This window comes from Ornithorhynchus anatinus, chromosome 1 (assembly GCF_004115215.2).
Source record: "Ornithorhynchus anatinus isolate Pmale09 chromosome 1, mOrnAna1.pri.v4, whole genome shotgun sequence".
NCBI lineage: Eukaryota > Metazoa > Chordata > Mammalia > Monotremata > Ornithorhynchidae > Ornithorhynchus > Ornithorhynchus anatinus.
This window is the reverse complement of record NC_041728.1, coordinates 81,815,139-81,828,485: the sequence shown is the minus strand read 5'-3', so window position 1 is coordinate 81,828,485 and position 13,347 is coordinate 81,815,139. Positions and strand designations below refer to the sequence as shown.

Here is a 13,347-nt window from a genome sequence, read left to right as displayed (position 1 = left end):
CTAGTAGTGAGTAAAATATCCAGAGATTACTTCTATCAGTGAATTATTGAGGTATGTTAAAGTGCTTTAAAAGATCTGCTTGTGAGGTCTCCATTAGGTAAATAGCCTGGCGTTTTAGGATTAGGTTTGCTGCCATTATCTAACTCTGCGTTGGGTTAATCGTGCATTATGAAAAGAACAATGTGAAGTTAATATGTCGATAAAATATTAGATTGTAGCTGCCAATGTTGAGGAGATAGGGAGGAAGAAAAGTGACAAGCAGTGTGATCTAGTGGAAAGAGCACATAACTGGGAGTCACATCCTGGTTTCTCATTCCAGTTCTTTCACTTTCATTGTGTGTTTTGGACAAGTCACTTCTCTGTGCCTCTGTGAAATGGGGATTAACCCTGAGCCCCATGTGGCACATGATTGTGTCTAACCTGACTTCCCCAGTGCATAGTACAATGCCTGGCACATAACAAGCACCACTTTAAAAAATAAATAAATTAAAAAATGGAATGAGGTTGAGAACTGTCAATTGCAGCTGGTGGCAATTATTTGTACCAGACATACTCTGCAGCACATTTGGGCAACCAAGGAAAACAATGAACCCCTCTCTAGTGGACTACCATGTCTCAGGTGCAGTCAGTGGTACTTCAACAGTACTTTTCAGGCTTTCTTGTTTCAAGGATCAAGTGAAGAGCTGGGTTTAAATCTGGGCAGTATGTTCAGCTCACTTCCCAACATCAATTTTAATACTGGATTAGGACAGAGTGTTTCTGCTCTCAAATTGATCTAAACAAACTAATTTGAAACTACTAGTGGTGATGTTTTGCAAGATCATTAGTCAGGTATTGTGAATCCTAATGTCAATTGTTAGATGACTGGTACTAAGGAAATCATTTAGTATATGGTCTGTGGCATTGTTTCTAATCAAAACATAGAAAAAAGCTCTAAATATGTATTTCTGGGGGCCTACAGAGAATTTTTTTTTCCAATTTCAGGCAATTTTAGCCTTCTGCTGGGTATATGTTCGTAAATACCAGAGTCGACGAGAAAGCGAAGTGGTCTCTACTATCACAGCTATTTTTGCTTTGGCGATTGCACTCATCACGTCAGCACTCCTACCTGTGGATATATTTTTGGTGTCTTATATGAAAAATCAAAATGGTACTTTTAAAGTAAGTAACACTTTAATGTTCTGGGATTTTGTCTTTTTGGATGTCATTGCCTTTTTTTATAATAAGCTATTTTTGAAGCAGCATGGCCTAGTGGATAGAATACAGGTCTGGGAGTCAAGGGACCTGGGTTCTTATCCAGACTCTGCCACTTTCCTGTTGGACCATCTTGGGCTGTTTCCTCATCTGTAAAATGGGGATATATTATCTGTTCTTCCTACTACAAAGCCTGTGAGCCCCATGTTGGGATAGTGGCATGTGGATACCTGATTAACTTCTGTCTTTCCCAGCACTTAGTACAGTGCTTGACACTTAGTAATTGCTTAACAAATATCATTGCTGTTTGTGCCATCTATCATTACTGTCAAACAGTTCCATCTAATAGATGAGCTTTTTAGATGAGAATTAAAAGGTCAAAGGTCGTAACATTGAACTTATTCTAGTAGTAAAATTTATTTTTTCAGCATGTCATGCCTTCTGTATTTTACATAAACCTAGGGATCTTTTTTCTGCCCTCTGAGTTAGTAGGAGCTGTGAAATCAACTATATGAGTGCAGAGAGAATGGACCCTTAGAGACGATGTCACAGACTCCATGGAATTGTTACGATTAAGGAAGCTTGGTTATATAAACAAAGTGCTATGATATAGTTTTGACTTGATTCCTCTTTAAAATGGCATCAAGATAGACTAAGCCATCTGTACAAAGTGCTTTGTTATCAGTGATGTGAAGTAGGGACATGTGATCACCTTGCCCCTTCCTACCTCTCCTCCCTTCTCTCTTTCTACTTCCCGCTCCGCTCCTCTGCCGCTCACCTCCTCACCGTCCCCCCTTCATGCCCATCCGCTGTTGACCCTGGCCCATGTCCTCCCGCTGTCCTGGAAAGCCCTCCCTCCTCACCTCCGCCAAACTAACTCTCTTCCCCTCTTCAGAGCCCTACTGAGAGCCCACCTCCAAGAGGCCTACCCAGACTGAGCTTCCCCTTTTCCCTCTGCTTCCTCTCTACCCCCCCCTTCACCTCCCCTCAGCTAAGACCCCTTCCCCCCCTTTCCTCTGCTCCTCCCCCTCTCCCTTCCCCTCCCCTCAACACTGTATATATCTATATCTTTATTACCCTATTTATTTTAATACGGTGTACATCCCCTTGATTCTATTTATTGCAATAAAGTTGTCTTGTTTTTGTCCGTCTGTCTCCCCCCGATTAAACTGTAAGCCCGTCAGTGGGCAGGGATTGTCTCTATCCGTTGGTGAATTGTACATGCTAAGTGCTTAGTACAGTGCTCTACACATAGTAAGTACTCAATACTGTTGAATGAATGAATCTATTGTAACACCAGAGTCCCTTCCCTCTTGGGTAGTTGTGCCCAAGAGATAGTGACACTGTAAATGCATTAGCCTTTTTGTGCTCTTAAAATATCCTTACACATGTACATCACCTTTTGTCTTCAGCAAGCAGTTCATGAAGCAAGGGAGAATTCTACTTAAAGCGTGGGTTAGGGTCCCCAGCTCTCTAGTCCCAAATTATCTTGAACAAAGGTCATAGGTTTCACCACAGTTCCATACTATCTTGCTTCCAGTTAACTGTCTCCTTACAACTATAGATCCTGGCCCCTAGCTAACTGGTTTCTGTTTTTTATATTGTTTTCAATCTCTTCCAGAGGAAATTGGGAACTGGGAGAACTTGCAGGAATCGAGAGCTAGGTTGATCTGGAAGTGAATTAGATGTACAAGTTGAACTTTTGTTTTGAGAGAAGGAAAACACAAAAAAAGTAATGTCAAACTGGGCTTTTAGGTTTTGGAGGTCAGGAGTCATTTAAGTTCTTCAGTGGCAGTGCCAGGTGGGAGAAACCTCCTCCCTTCCTGGCTTTACCTCAGCTCAATTCTGCATCCTCTTCTATATTTAACACCCTTTCCCTTGGAGAACTCATTTCCTCCCATGACTGCAGTTACTTCAATTATACGGATGATTTCCAAATCTACTTCTCCAGCCCTGATCTCTCTCTTTCTGTGCAGTCAACTATTTCCTTCTGCCTTAAGGACATCTCTACTTGGATGCTCTGCTGTCACCTCAAACTTAACATGTCCAAAACCACACTCCTCATCTTCCCACCCAAATCCTGTCTTCCCCTTAACTTTTCCATTACTATAGACAGCACCACCATCCTCCCTATTTCAAAAGCCCAGAAACTTGGCTTTATCCTCTATTCATCTCTCATTCAACCCACATATTGAGTCTGTCACCGGATCTTGTCAGTTCAGACTTCACAACATGGCCAAAATTTGCCCTTTCCTCTCCACACAGTTACCGTGCTTATCCTATCCCACTTTGGTTATTCAGTGTCATATTTATTGAGCACTTACTGTGTGCAGAGCACTGTACAAAGCACTTGGAAAGTACAGTTCTGCAACAGACAACCCCTGCCCACACTGGGCTTACAGTCTATTGCCAGTGTCCTGGCTAGCTTCCCTGCCTCCTGTGTCTACCCCATTCTAATCCATACTTCACTCTGCTGCCCATATCATTTTTCTGCCAAACAGTTCAGTTTATTTCTCCACTCCTCAAGAACCTCCAGGGTTTGTCCTTTGACCTCCAGATCAAACTCATCCAATAGGCCTTTAAAGTACTCAATCATCTTGTACCTGCCTACCTTAGCTGTCTAATTACCTCTTACAACCCAGGCCACTCACTTTGCTCCTCTAATACTAACCTACTCACTGTGCCTCAGCCTTCACTATCTTGCCGTGGACTTCTCGCCCATGTTCATCCTCTGGCCTTGAACACCTTTGTTCTTCATATCTGATAGATGATTAGTCTCCTTATTCAAAGCCTTTTTAAAAGCATATCTCTAAGAGGCCTACCCTAAGTCCTCATTTCCTTTTCTCCCACTCCCATCTTTGTCACCCTTATACTTAGATTTGCACTCTTTATTTACCCCTCCTGCAGTCATTCATTCAATTGTATTTATTGAGGGCTCACTGTGTGCAGAGCCAATTCCACTGCCCTTATGTACATATCCATAATAATCCATAGTAATTTCTATCCCCTCTAGACTCCAAGCTCATGGGCAAGGAACATATCTGCGAACTTGGTTACATTGTTCTCGCCCAAGTGCTTAGTGCAGTGCTATGCACAAAGTAGAATGCTCAATAAATACAGTTGATGGATGGATCCCCAATAGTTAGGGGCCACAGGAGATAGGATGCTTTCCTGCATCTTGAGGGAAAATAGGTTCAAATTGCTGTTTCTGTGAAGGGTGGTGCAGAAGGAAACATGTGACCAGTTAAAGCCTGTCTTCTGCTTTCTGTCTGCAGATACTGAGCTGTAAGGAGAACTCCTCTCCCCCATCAACCCCAACCTGAGCCTGGATATGGCCTGTGTTTCTGTAACTGGGAAGCCATTTTATGACTACATACTATTTTTCAACCAAAGTTAGCTTATCTTTTTTGGCTGAACTGTTCCACTTGCATTAGCTGAAGGAGTCTGAGCCTTTCCGGGATTTCTGCAGCTTTGTTTCAATCTGTTTCCCGAGTGAAGGATGGTATCGCCTGCCTTAAACTACACTTGAACCCTTTTTGCTTTTTTCCTTGGGTTGTACATAACTCAGATGGTGTTATTGTCACATTCCCTGTTATGGTCCCTTCTGAGAAATAAAGGATTTCATCACAGTATGTACAAAATGTAGGCAAAGGAGCATAAACTAGAAAGATATTCCATTTGTAATTGCTGCATCTGGGCATACCTGGTACAAAGGAGTCTGTCAGCCTGACTGTGTATATACTTAAGGGTATATTTTAAAAATGGAAAGCCATGTAAACATAATTATACAACTTCATGGCAGAAGAGCTAGGATTTTTCCTTTCTGGCACACATCAAGGAAACTGCTTTATTTAAACTAAACATTCAAAAATAGATGGAAAAGTAAATGTTAAAGCATTCAGATAGTAAGGTAAAATGCCTGTGTGTAAGCACTAAAAGTCAAGTTTCTAAGACTGTGCTAGTAGGGTGAAAATGAAAAAGGCATGATATGGCTTTAAATACAGGCCCAAATGTAGGGTACCTTTAATGCTTGCACATTTTGGTCTTTTGGTCTTAAGTTAAACCTCTAATTTTTTAAATAAGGATGTGATGTGTATCTGGGACACCCAGTATGACAGATGTTGAGAATATTTTGTTTTTGACCTATATTAATTTGATCCAGTTGCATAGTTCCCCTATTTTGTTGTTTTACTTTCACTTCAGATACTTTCTTCCTGTTAGTAAAATTGAATGTCTTTAGGTTTCCATTTGTTACAAGGTAGAATAGTCCTGGGGGATATTTGAAATAGATGCAAATTTTCCCTAGCTTAAAGAGAAGCTCTATTTCAACACATTTCCCAAGCAACCCTCACTCAAAACTTGTTATTAATAGGGATAAATCCTGAGATGTCCATTTTGTTCCCATTCCTTTGCTGTACTCTTTAGTAATCCACATCCTGGTATGGCTGCGCAAAACTAGAGAACACTAAGCTTTTCTCATGGCCATACTAGAAAATAACTTCTCTCCCTCCCCCAAGCTCTTTCACAATTGGCTGATTATTTTCTAATATTGATGCTCTCCCAGCTGCGCTCTAGAATAAGAGTCTTTGTAGCTCACTTTCTCCCAATTCCATATTTTGTAGCACCTTATTTACAGGGAAGCTAAATTCACCAGAGCATCTCCTCTGAACCCCAAAGTTAAACTGAAAAGATGTTTTATTGGTAGCATTCTCTCACCAGTTGTATGGTAAACAAAAGCATGTTTGAAAATGCTCAGGGTTACTTGTAGCTCTGAAACTTGTCACAGAAAATAAAGCTTCCATAGGCTATAAACTTTCCTTGAATTTTCTACTTTCATTTTTTGTAGTCAGTTGTGTTAAGTCTACCAGGATTCAGGATTTAGAAATATGTAATATTTAATTGGATTTTTATGAGAAGATCTAATACTCCAAGATATCAAATATTAAGTGGCACCTGGATCAATTTGAATTTGGTCCTTCTAACTTCAATTAGAGCTGAGTTTAAATACCTGCATTTAACAGCCATATTTTCTCATCAGTTATTTTTATACAAACAGTTTGTTAAGCATATTTACATTAATGAATATATTCCATCATCCTCTGGTTTGACGATTAGGCTTTAAAAACTGCCTATGAGCAATAGCCATTTTAATTTGAAGTGTGAAAATTGTGGCTTGAAGGATAACATGGTTCTTTGCTCTGTCTAGAATGTGGTCAACTTTTTATAAAGACTAGCTACCTGAATTTAGAAGCCTTAGTAACTGTTGTACTCCCTTTGGCCGGACCATGATATTGTGCAGAGTACTTAATAAAGAGCAGTAAAATTATTTTGAGCAAAGGTGCAGAAATCCAAGTTAAAGCATCTTACTCATTACTTAATCTTTATATACGAGGAGCAAATGACTTGTACACTTCTGTGTACGTGTGTGTGTGTGTGTGTGTAAATATAGATATCTATTTTGCATTTGATCTGTCCTTTACCAATTCTAGCTAATCTGGTTTTTCCATAACTACTCTTCCTTTAACTTGGTCCTCTTAATCATCATTTGTGGTTGATTGTGATCTTTAAGTGCTAAGCTGTGGGATAGCCAAATGCTAATCAGGTCATACATAGTCCCTTTCCCATATACTAATCATTTATCAATATAGCCATTCATGGTACAGGTTTTGAAGGACCCAGTTGTATCATGGGTCATGCCTGCATACTAAACACAGTGACTTAAGTTATTAACCCTTTGGTTCAGTGAAAATCCAAGGGCTTCTATAATACTCAATTTGCAAGTCCCTGTTTTGAGATTGGGGGCCTATAAAATATGTTCAGGCTGAAAAGTAGGAGATAGGAGAAGCCGATGTCATCCACTAAATCTTTCACAGGAATTACACCAAAAACAAAAGGTTGAGTTTGATAATTCCTAGGGGTGGGAAAGTACAGAAGAAGCTGTAGGTATTTGTTTTGTTACTGCCATAATAATTGGGAGAGTTAAGACTTGTAATGGAGTCCACCAGTAAACAATGGACATACCTGGATCCTGAAACTACAGGCTTGTCTTTGCATTGAACAAGGTAGCACAACATAATGAAAAGTATGACTTTAAAAATAAAAAAAACCCAAAACTTTGGCCTCTAGTTGAAGTTTTAACATGGCCATAGGCTATAAATTTTCTTTGAATTTTTTACTTTTGTATTTTGTAGCCAGTTGTGTTGTCTACCAGGATTCAGGATTTAGAGATATGTAATACTTAATTTATTGATGGATTTTTTTGTAAAAGATCTTATACTCTAAGATATCAAATATTAAGTGGCACCTGCATCAGTTTGAATTTGGTCCTTCTAACTTCCATTAGAGCTGAGTTTAAATACCTGTATTAAACAACCATATTTTCTGATCAGTTATTTTTATACAAACAGCTTATTAAGCATATTTACATTAATTGGCCTTTTGAATATGCCTTTAGGTAGCTTTGAAATGTATTAGACTAATGGTAGAATGTAAAGGAGCATAAATCTGTCAGGAAACCTGATTCCAAGATCTGCTACTTGCCTAATGTGTGACTCTGGGCAAGGCAGTCACTGGAGATAAAATAGATTGGTACCCAATCTTCTTACTTTCCGTCTTCCTTAGTGCACATCCCATGTTAAGTATTCAGTGCCATAAGACAAAATTCAGTTAACAGTATTGAGTGCAGAGCACTCTTCTGAATGCTTGGGAGACCATCAATCTGTGTGCAGACATTTTACTAAGGAATTGGTAGGCACAGTCCCTGCCAACACGGATCTTACAGTCTAAAAGGAGACACAGATGTTAAAATAACAATGGAAAAGAACATAAATGCTGTGGAGTGAATAAAGGGTACAAATCCAAGTGCAAAAGTGATGCAGAAGGGAGATGAAATGTGGGAAATGAGGGCTTAATTGGGGAAAGCCTCTTGGAGATGTGAATTTTTTTTTAAAATCTATAAATATGGGGGACTGTGGTGTTTTGTCATATAAAGGGGGAGAAAGTTTCAGGACATTGAGTGGTTGCTGGTGAGATAGGTGAGATTGAGGTACAGTCATTAGGTTGGTATTAGAGGAGTGAAGTGAGTGTGCTAGGTTTATAGTAGAAAATCAGCAAGATAAAATAGGGAGTAAGATGATTGCTTTAAAGCAAGTAAAGTGTTTCTCTGCAGAGTTGCATGGGAAACCACTGGAGGTTCTTGGAGTGGGAAAATAGATTGAATTATTATTTTGTTTACAATAATATGGTTGGCGGAGTGAAGTATGGACTGGACTGGAGAGAGACAGAAGGCAGGGAGACAACAAGGAGGCTGATGCAGTACTTAGGATAAGTACATGGATCGTTGTGGTAGTTTGGAGATGAAAGGGTAGATTTTAATGATGTTGTGATAGTAAGACTGACAGGATTTGATGTCTGTGGGTTGAAAGAGAGATGAATCAAGGACAAAGTCAAGCTTATAGGCTTGTGCAACAAGGAAGATAGTGCTGTCTACAGTGATGAGAGGGTTAGAGGGAGGACAACAGTGTTTGGCACATAGTAAGTACCTACAAATACCATAATAGTAATAATAAAGGACAAGGTTCTGAGGGGAAAATGAGGTGTCTTCTTTGAAAGTATTGAGTACAGTGGGTCATACTGAGAACTAACTCTTGGGAGAGTACAATATAACAGTGAAAATGTTGCTAGAAGGGAAGGTGGACATTAAAATTAGTCTAATTTGTATCTAAGTGCTGTGGAGCTAGGAATGGGGTGAACATCCAAGTGCTTAGGGGTTACAGAGCCAGTGGGAGGGCGAATAGAGGAAGTGAAGGGTTTTGTCAGGGAAGGCATCTTGGAGGAGACAGGGTTTTAGTTGGGTTTTGGATGGGTAGAGTAGCGGTCTGTCAGAATTCAAGTGGGGCAGAGAGTTTCAAGCCAGAGGGAGGAGGATGAAAATAATTGTGATAGTTAAGTAGTTTAATGTGTGCTAAACACTGGGATAGACTGTGAGCCCAAAGAGGGACCTCATTATCTTGTATCTAAGTAGGCAGGAACACGGGCATGGAATCCCTACTTTGCAGTTGAGGGAACTGAAGGACAGAGAAATGAAGTGACTTAGGCAGGGTCACACAGTTTCGTGATGGAGCTGAGATCAGAACCTCTGATTCCTAGGCCTGTGTTCTGTCCTGGGTCACGCTGCTTCTCAGGATGTGGGCAAGGCGTAGATTAGAGAGGCAGATAAGATCGAGATTAAATGAATAGGTCTGTGTTATACGAGTGGAAAGAATTGCTATTTTGCCGATTTAATAAAATCCTAAAGAAAATTTGACCCCTAAGGCCTAGTGGAAGTCCATTAATTGAAAAGATGACTTTGTGCGACTCAAGTGGCTTACAGAAGGCTTTACTGCTGTACACACTTTATTTGGAAATTATTTTTTACCACCTCTCTTCCCCAACATGGTGTAGTTTTTAAAGCTTTACCTTAAAAGTAGTAATTCAAACACCTTTGGCCTCCTCATGGTGGTAAAAACTGAGTATATATTTTCATTGCATTTAAATTTTTAAAATCAATCTTTTACTTAGCGGAAACTTTGTTTTACTTTAGTGTTGACAAACTATTCAGCTATTTATTATGCTTGTTAAATTTGATTTTTGTTTTGTTCTAACATGAGTTTGTAAAAAAAAATTGAATTTTTTCTTATCTTTTTAGGTCTGGGCTAATAGTAATGTTACAAGACAAATTGAGGACACAGTATTATATGGTTACTTCGGTAAGTACTTTAGAAAAAATAAAATAATGCTGTTTGGGCATTATAACATGAAAGTGAAGTGAAATGAAAACCCTCAAGGCAATATAAATTAGTAATCTATCCCTGTCTTATGTTACAAATATATGAAAGGGGCCAATACTAATTGTTTGCCACAAATGTATTTGCCTCAATCTGTGAGCAATTTGTCAATGTATTCTAAGAAGCTTTATACTCATAACATCACCTGCTGCTCTTTATGCAGTAAATAGGCCTTCTGTGGCTGAAAAAGTTTATTTTCTTTTAAACTTTCTGAATGATTGAGAACTGAAATAATGACTGATCATATGAACACATGCTTGAATTACTGAACTTTTATGGTAAATTTGTAGCTTCCAAGCTGTGGTCTTTTGAAAGCATGAGGATTCTTATCTGAATAGTAAAGCTGGTGCTAAGTTCACTATTCCATTTGAAAGGCTGATATAATTTTGTTACTATGGTAAAAATTGCTTTGAAGCAGGAAATTATGGCCAGATTTTATAGTCAACAGGGTAGGAAGTTCATATTGGTTTCTAATTTGTATTTTAAGGGAGTTGTGTTTTGGAATAAATAACTCTCCAGATAAAAACTCTTAAAGTAGCAAAGATGGTAAGTAGATTTATATAGCTGCCTTCAAGATTTAATGAGGTTTTTCAAAATTTGGAAAAAAGAATAAAGGAAGCTTTGGTTCATAAGTGTGTGAACTAGAACATAATTAAGATTGCTATGTAATAACATCTAATTCTGGCTCTGTCATTTGCCTGCTGTATGACCTTGGGCAACCCACTTAACTTCTCTGTGCCTCAGTTACCTCATCTGTAAAATGGGGATTAAGACTGTGAGCCTCACGCGGGGCAACCTGATTAACTTATATCTAACAGTGCTTGGCACATAGTAATGGCTTAACAAATACCATTATTAATATTACAGAAACTTCAGGGTAGGAAACAGTAAGATAAATGTACCCCTAGACTGAGGAAGGCAGCGTTTTCAAATTATTGAAGCAAGATAATTTATTTCCACTGGGTAAAAAAAAATAGCCAAAAGCAGTCAGGAAGCTTCCCAGGTTATTCAGCTAATGGGAGTCCTTTGGGGATACCTTTGGCAGCAGGGTGACTTCAGTCTGTCTAACATTCAGGTGCTTCTTCCAAATTAAGTAACTAATGTGTAAAATTTGGCAAGGTCAATCTACATATAAATCTAGTTCTTTCAAGAACTCCAGGTGGAAGAACAAGTTGTTCAGTTATTTAAAATCTTCTGCCAGTGTTCATTTGGTATGCTTTTTGGTTATCTCAGCTTTTTACAAACAGCTTTTCAAGAAATAATGTGATAGAAAAATTTAAGCACTTGGTGACCATGTGCAGTTTGAGGGTATCACTTTTCTGTACCCTTTCCCATATGCAGATTTTTAAATCAATCAATTGTATTTGAGGACTTATAATGTGCAGAGCACTTTCCTAAGCACTTAGGAGAGTAAAATACAGCAATTAGACATGTTCCCTGCTCACTAAGAGCATTCAGTCAAACTCTTGATATATCTATTCATATGTTGGTAAATACTTTGTATTTATGGTGACATTTTTGAAAGCTTGTTTTTTTGTATGTGATAAGGAGAAAGTTCTATATGAGAAGTAGCCTGGCTTAGTGGTTAGAAAATGGGCCTGGGAGTCAGAAGGACGTGGGTTCTAATCCTGACTCTACCACATGCCTGCTGTGTGGCCTTGGGCAAGCCACTTCTCTGAATTCCCCTTTTACTGATGAGGTAACTAAGGCACAGAGTGTGAGCTCATGTGGGACAGTGACTGTCCAACTTGATTAAGTTGTATTCATTCTTTCAATCGTATTTATTGAGCACTTACTGTGTGCAGAGCACTAAGTGCTTGGAAAGTACAATACAGTATTGAGACAATCCCTGCCCACAACGAGCTCACAGTTAGAGAAGCAGCATGGTTTAGCTGATAGAGCAAGGGCCTGCGAGGCAGAAAGTCATGGGTTCTATTTCCAACTCTCACTTGTCTGCTGTGTGACCTTGGGCAAGTCACTGCACTTGTATGTGAGCTCCCTCATCTCTAAAATCAGGATTAAGACTGAGCCCCGTATGGGACAGGCATTGTGTCCAACCCAATTATCTTGTATCTACCCTAAGGCTTAAAACAGTGCTTGGCACAGTAAGTGCTGACAATTACCATTATTATAAATGCTGACCAAATCTCCTTCACATATTTAACTTTTTTTCCCCACTTTTGTGAAGCAAGCTTTTTGACAATCTTTTTTTAAGATTGAATGCCTTGAGTAGTTAGGGGAAACTCTAATCAGCATTCCTAAAATCGCATCTCCTCCAAAATGTTTACTTTCCCTCCCTTCTGTGTTAACTATACTTGAATTTGTAACCTCTTAAGTACTTCACACTCACCCACCTCTAAGCATATGATATTCACCCCATACTCAGCCATGTAACACTCTTTTATTATGGTATTTGATAAGCACTTAACACTAGGGTACATACAAGATAATCAGGTTGCACACTGTTCCTAACACAGAGGGCTCACAGCCTTAGTAAGGAGGAGTAGGATTTAATTCCCATTTTTCAGATGAGTAAATGAAGTACTGTCACTTCCCTTACTGTAACTTATTTTAATGTCTGTCTTCCCCATGAGACTGAAGTTCCTCATGGGCAGGAATCATTTGTCTACCAAATTCATTCATTCAATTGTATTTATTGAGTGCTTATTGTGTGCAGAGCACTATACTAAGTGCTTGGAAGGTAAATTTGGCAACTGATAGAGACAATCCCTACCCAAAATGGGCTCACAGTCTCTCACAAGCATTCAGTAGTGCTTGGCACATGGTAAATAGAAATATTGTTTAAGGAGTCCATTTTGAAACTGAAATCCATTTTATAATTAACTTTAATGCTATAATGTAGAATTACCTGCAGGTGGTGGTAGAGTTTTGTAGAAGAGTGAAAAATAATACCTTTGCTAAGAGTTTGTTTAGGGATTTGTGCCAACTTTTCTATAAATTATTTGAACATTCTAAGTGTAAATTCACAGATAGAAGGGGAGTAACCAATTCATGGGAAATTCCTTTTGGAGGAATAAGTGATCAATTAATAGCATCCATTAGGTCCCTACTCTGCAAAGCACTGCATTGAGTGCTTAGAGTACAATAGAAATAGTACATTTGATTCCCTGTCTTCAAGGAGCTCAGAGGCTGGAAAGGACCCTGTACTGACTTGATGACATTCCATATGGGAAGCAGAGTGGCCTAGCGGAAAGAGCAGAGGCCTAGGTTTGAGGACCTAAATTTGAATCTTGGGTCTACAAATTGCTGTGTCACTGTGGACAAGGCATTTAAATTCTATGTGCCTCAACTATGAAATGTTCACTTT

General features: G+C 39.0%; 1 protein-coding gene across 2 annotated transcripts in view; it reads left to right on the top strand.

Moving 5' to 3' along the window:
- LMBRD1 (LMBR1 domain containing 1) overlaps nt 1-13,347 on the top strand; it is a 128,035-nt gene that overhangs the window by 3,591 nt on the left and 111,097 nt on the right. For both annotated transcript variants that reach the window (XM_029066607.2, XM_029066599.2), the window contains exons 2-3: nt 985-1,161; nt 9,881-9,941. In XM_029066607.2, coding sequence (XP_028922440.1) covers nt 985-1,161; nt 9,881-9,941 — 238 coding nt within the window. The remainder of the gene's footprint in view (nt 1-984; nt 1,162-9,880; nt 9,942-13,347) is intronic.